Here is a 6,392-nt window from a genome sequence, read left to right as displayed (position 1 = left end):
CTCCAGTCCCTCGCTGCGTGTTCCTCTCGTTATCATCCCCAGACAGCCAGACTCCCCCAAATATAAGACTTCTCGGTGCCAAGGTCAGTAACGTGGCGCCAGCCTTTGGTCTTGGGCAATGGGGCGTATAATTGTATCTTCTTCATCGATTCACTTCACTAACCAAGAGCATGTCTCATTACTTTCAAATATAAATAAGATTCCTGTCCTGTGAAAGAAGTCCTGAACCCCTGTTCTGAGGGCACCCCTCAGAGATGGCTCCAAGCAGGACGGTGTTTTACTTTGCCTTCACTTTGTTCTTCCTTTTGGCTCAAATGCCACGAGGTAAGTGAAAATGGATGGATGTTGATGAGGTAGAGTAGAAAGCTTGATGGAGTGTTTCTGTGTGTCACCCAAAAATTGAAGATGAAATTCAGATCCTCGCAGCACTTTTTGTAGAGATTTCTTGGCTCTGCAGTGACATTTTCAGAGTCAGATGTGTCTGTTGCTGTTACTTCTCTTTCTCCTTCCCCCTCTGCGAGCCACTCCTGCTGCATCTCTTTCGCTCCTGTGATGTGCTCTCCTGGGTTACTCTGGTGCTGTCCCAGAAAAATAGAATAAAATTGTACCTCTACCACCAGTAGCTCCAGTGTTCCATGTCACGTGTGAGAAAGCTGTTTACAATCTTGTTTCCTCCACTGACCTTCATTTCTAACGTGTATTTTATTTTACATTTAGGGTGCCATGCAGGACTTGATTATGCCCCGTTATTCCCAGCAGGTAAGTCGAACACATCCTACATCATTTTCCCTCTTCTCTTAGGAACTCGGGCCTTGTTAGTTACCCTTGATGAAGGTGAGATTCAGCAGTGAACACGGAATTGCTTGATTACATTCTAACTCCATTTCCCGGTGTAAGGAAGATCAGCTACTGTGGCGAGGATGGTTGCTTGGAAATGCCTCATCATTATGAAAGAATCCTTTATCATGAACAGCCCACAGATAGTTTTATGTCAGGACATATTATGCTAGATTGCTCATTTTTTAAAAATATGTTTGGTTGTTTCAGGGTTTCACTATACAGATTGGATTCATTGTGATCCTCCTGCTTTCAGCCTCCCCAGCACTGGGATTATAGGCCTGCACCACTATGCCTGGACTCTGGCTGGCCTACCCCGCCCTGGGCAGCTGTGCCGGGGATTGAACCATGATCCCTATGCTTGCCTAAGCCTGCCTAAGCAGGTGCTTTAGTCCCCTGAGCTATCTTGCTGGCCCCTAGATTGCTCATTTTTAACATGTGAGGTTGAACAATATTTTTTATAGCATTTGGGCCTAGCTCATTGTAGACAGAATTGAAAGAAGTACCTCTGGGTCTTGTGGACAAAATTGAAATGAGTTCAGACAACATTTCAGGGTGAGGAATACTAACGATGCTACTCATGATTGCTGGCTGCATCAGGTACTTTGTTAACAACTGAACGTGGACTGGATTATGTGCTCTTCAGGATGACCCTGTGAGATGGGTACTATGGGGTGACCCTGTGAGATGGGTACTATGGGGTGACCCTGTGAGACAGGTACTGTGAGATAACCCTGTGAGACAGGCACTATTATAACTCAAATATTCTCATACAATTTGAGAATATTATTTGACCACTAAGCAAATTAAAAATGTAGTCATATATTTCTTGAAAGTTCACAGGAATCATGCCAAGCACTTACCAAAGCATGGTAAGTACTTCGTTGAAGACACATAACTGTTACTAGAGAGAGGCAGGAATTGAGTCTAAAATTCCTCACTCTATTTAAGAATTTATTCATAAATACAAAATATCCCTCTTATTGACATTTAGAAGCTGTATGTGGGTCCAGGCGGGTATCTTTGTAGTTCTATGACACCCGCATTATTTTATCCGTGGGGTGCTTGCTTTCGCCCAGCGTGGCACTGACAGTTGGGGCGCAAGGGCTGAGGCTCTCTCCTGCATGTAAGGCTCTCTCTTCCCTGACTCCAGACCGCAAAGAGCAGAGCCAGGGACAGTCTTGAAAACAGTTCTGCTAATCATATGTACAAATCTTCTCTTTTTTGGTGGCCATGAGCTGCTCCTCGCTGCTGCAGAGCACCAGGGACGCTGTCGCAGCAGCTGTTTCTTGCGCAGGTGACGGCAGTGTGTGCGAGACGTGCAGGCTGGGCCGGGGCAAGTGCCGGCGGCAGTGCCTGGAGAGCGAGACGGTGGAAGGCAACTGCATGCTGAACTTCTTCTGCTGCCGGATGCGACTCTGAGACACCAGCTGGTTCTCCTCGGGGGCCTCAGGAGCAGGACTGCCGGGCATTCACGGATGGTCAGGAGGAGCCTCGCAGCTGCGCTGCCTCACGCGAGGAGGAGGAGGAGGAGGTTCGGGTGCCCTCCGATTTCTTCCCTTTTACTGCATTCTTTGTTGTGAGTTTGTACGCTTTTTGGAAATCATCAGCACCCAAGCAAAGAGGAAATGACTGCTTAATCAAAACTACTAATCATAGAAAGCATTGTAATTTATGCACTGTGTTTTCGTCCTTCCCTGGATGGCTCGAGGTACAGTTCGGAGGACCCACTAGGTGCCTTTTTGTTATTATATTTGAGAAATAAATGAGGCCCAGCCCAGTTAGCCTTTCCTCAGAGCTTCGGCTATGAGTCAGCGTTCTTCCGGCTGTCATGTACTGTGTACCCACCTGCCTGTACTACTAATGTTCATAGAGTTAATCAAGAAGTGGAAGTGTCATGCACATCTATGTTAATAAGTTATAATTCTATAGAATACATTTTTCTCTGCTTCATTTTTGTTATGATAATATATTAATATTCATTGATTTTAGTACTTATGATGCATTTTTAAAACAACTTCCAAATATTTAGTTAACGCCTATAAGGTTTGCATTTCTGTTTTTGCTTGTAAAAGAAATGGTTAGAGTACCTGAAATGTTCAGTGCAGAAATTATTGTACAACTTCTTCTATATTAGATACACTTTGTAGCTTCACAAAATGTTTGTTAGACTTCCTAGTGGCAGGGCCCAAGCAGATCGTGCATGTTTAACATACGAGACCCAGCAACATTTCCCATAAAATTTGGGCCCAAAATGATTTCTTTTGTAGAGGGATTCCTTCGCCTGGCTGACAGACATCCAGAGTAGGGGATGTGGCTGCGCCCTGGTAGCACTTTTCCGGGGACCTGCGGCCCCGCAGTCGGAGGTGTCTCCCACAGATGGCCCCCAGTCTCCAGTTTTCTCCCTTCCTATGCGCTCGGGTCATTTTCTGGTGATTTCCATGGAATGTCCTGTTCGTTCTTGTGACACCAGTCCTTCCTACAGGGTAAAATTTTGAACCAATCTAAGCTCATGTTGAAAATTCAGCTTTTAGGTACATCAACTGCATGGAAAGTAAGTTTCCTTGGGTCAGCTTTGGTTGGTTGTATGAGAACTCGGGGAACTTTCAGGTTCAACCTCTGCTGGATGTGAGAGAGGGAGAAGTCTTCCAAATGGTGGGTGCCTTGCAGGGGATGGCCAGGAAGAAGAGGCCCCGGCACCTCCGGCTTTCTTTGGAAGTGTATTCACTGCATTCTACATTGCTCTCCTGTTTGGGATGCTTTTGCACTATCATTTTATTTTATTTTATTTTATTTATTGGTACTGGGGATTGAACTCAGGACCTTACACTTGGCAAGCGGATGGCTATACCACTGAGCTGTCTCTCTGATACTCTATTAATTTTAAAGTAAAGATTATTGTCCAATTATGCTAACCACATATTCAACTTTGGGCTGGGCTTCTACTTTAAAACTCTCTTATGGTACCTGAAAAAGAATGGCAACACGTACAGAGAAAGACTGGTCAGTTTTGGCTGAAGTCCTGAAAGACACAGATAAAATATTAGTACTATTAATTCTCATATTGTTATTACTATTATATGTGTGTGTGTGTGTGTGGTACCAGGGATTGAACTCTGGACCTTGCACTTGTCAGGCCGGCGCGACGTCAGTGAGCTACCTCCTTGGCCCACTAATTCTCATGTTCTTAATTGAGATAGTGTTCTACAAGCACATGATTACCAAAGAAGTTGCTCATATAATGTGTGTGTGTGTGTGTGTGTGTGTGTGTGTGTGTGTGTGTGTGTGCTACTGGGAAGTCAACCCAGGGAATTCATACAGAGCTACATCCCTGACCCTTTTTTTTTGTTGTTTATTTTTAAATTTTGAGACAGAGCCTCAGTAAGTTGACCAGAGGCTGGTTCAAACTTGTAATCCTCTCTCTGATCTCAGCCTGCTGGAGTACCGCGACTGCAGGTGTGTGCTTCTGTGCCCAGCTACATGATGTGCTTTGAAACTCTTAGTTATTCATCTACTTGAGGGTACTGAAGAAGCTAAAAACGCATGGAAATCTGCCCTTGTGCTGTGATTGTAACTTGAGTTTGCCTTTCAAGGCAAAGGCATTGGGAAAAATATACTCACACAAGGCTTCCGGAAATGGGCTTCAAGAAGCTTAACCTTCCATCCCATGGTCTACACGGCCGAGTCACACATAGAGATACGGAGAAAAGGCCCTGGGTAGCGGTGCCTGTTGTGGCACGACAAGGAAGGGGCACCAGTGCAGGAAGTGACGGGGAGCTAGGCAGCACAGCCAGGGGTAGGGGGTGAGTGGGGCTCGTGGACTACCACAGGACTACCACCTGAGTGGTGTACAGGAGCCAGGAGAAAGGGCAAATCCCCAAGGATGGGGTCTATGTGCAGAGGAACCCAGCAGGACATGGTTTTAGGACGTGACTGAGAGAGTTCAGGGACATTCATAAGAGGTCAGCTGGGAAGAATATTAACCTGTCAAGAAAGTACACAGTGCTGTGGACTGTGCGGTGGCCCTGAGAGGCCATAAACATTTGTCAATCCAGAAAGGCCTCCAAAAAATCCTGCCCTACTAATTTATTTTGTTGTATAGCAAAACCCTGTAAACTTAGTAGCATGAAAACTGCATGCATCACCTCATAACTGCGCAAGCCAGAAACCTGTGCATGGTGTGGGTAGTGGCTTGGGACAGGAACTCACAGAACTGAAGTAAGTGTCGATGAAGCTGAGACTGGATATGGGTCAGGAGATCTTTTTCAAAACTCCTAATGGCTGGGAGCCCATCTGCTCCAAGCTGCCACCTGAAGGCCATGAAGCATTCCCTGTCCGTGGCTGTTCTCCTAGTGACATCCTTTTTCCCCTAGACCAGCAAGAGAGCTTTTCTCAGACTTGGGAACTCTCATCTACATTTTGCACCATGAAGGGAGGAAGGTGAAATGGAGCTATGATTTATGTCCAGTTAATGGTGTTTGACTGATATACTTCCTGACTTTGGTAATGTTAAAAAATTATGTAAACCATGGGGGCTGCTGAGTGGGAAATGTGCAGGACTTCTCTGGACAGCTTTGCAACAGATTTTGAATAAAGATTTGTAATGGGTGATGCATTGCATTAAGTTGAGAAGTTTGGAAGTTTCACTAAGCATCTTGGGTGGGGGAGGGACAGGGTCCTCACTTGGTAAGTATCCCGAGCCTGCATCAGAGGAGGGCGGGGAGAGGGTGTGAGTGTCACAGCCACCCTAGTGCAGGCAGCCTGCATACGCTCTAAGGGGCGAAAAGAGGCCTGCTCTGCTCTTGTGTCCTCTGCCACCTTGAACTGCTGCCCCATCATGCCCCCCTGCATTGACACCAGGTGACTATGGACAGAAAATTCCACAAACCATGAGCTAAATAAGCCTTTCCTTCTTTGACTTTGGATGTCTGGTATTTTGTCCCAGCAATGAGAGAAATGTAACTAAGACAGAATTTATTTCAAAAGAAATATTGATTATGAGACATTTTATAGAAAACACATGCTTTTATATCTTTATTTAAACCTCATTGCCTCTACCTTTTAATAGAAATATTCAGTCCATTAACATTTTATATAATTATTGGTATGGTTAGATTTATTCTACCAATTTACTGTGTGTGGTGTGTTTATTTCCTCCGGTTTTATTCTCCATTTCCTCCTGGTTTCTCTGAAGAGTTTCCTTATAATTTATGCACTTTAAGTCAGAGTCCAGCTGCCTGTGCAGAGTTCAGAGGTACAGTCTTGTGGGGAGTGCAAAAGCCACTGTCCCTACACGCACCTCTGTGAGTGGTGTAGGCAAGGCTCCGCAGGAGCCAGGCCTGGAGGCTGGGGGTGTCAGTGAAGGATTCTGGGTGTGGTGGGGGGCTGAGGGACCGCTGGCTCTGGCTGCTGTAAGTTAGTTCTTGCCCTCTTTTATTTAAATTGTGCTTTTTCCCAACAGGCAATTGCCTGTGAAATGTGAGCCTCTCCGTGAGCAGGGGCAGCTGCACACTGACAGCCGCAGAACTGGGTTTCCATTGGACCCCTTTCTCCTT

General features: G+C 45.7%; 1 protein-coding gene across 1 annotated transcript; it reads left to right on the top strand.

The window, feature by feature from the left end:
• The first annotated feature begins 251 nt into the window (after positions 1 to 251).
• Positions 252 to 2,357, top strand: LOC101587902 (beta-defensin 105-like). Its single transcript, XM_004642501.3, has 3 exons — positions 252 to 324; positions 718 to 759; positions 2,135 to 2,357. The coding sequence occupies exons 1-3, from the start codon at positions 255 to 257 to the stop codon at positions 2,257 to 2,259; spliced, it is 237 nt and encodes a 78-aa protein (XP_004642558.1). The 5' UTR covers positions 252 to 254; the 3' UTR covers positions 2,260 to 2,357.
• Positions 2,358 to 6,392: the final 4,035 nt, after the last annotated feature.

The sequence above is a fragment of the Octodon degus genome, unplaced genomic scaffold (genome assembly GCF_000260255.1).
Source record: "Octodon degus isolate 3935 unplaced genomic scaffold, OctDeg1.0 scaffold00155, whole genome shotgun sequence".
NCBI lineage: Eukaryota > Metazoa > Chordata > Mammalia > Rodentia > Octodontidae > Octodon > Octodon degus.
This window is presented reverse-complemented; position numbering and strand designations above follow the sequence as displayed.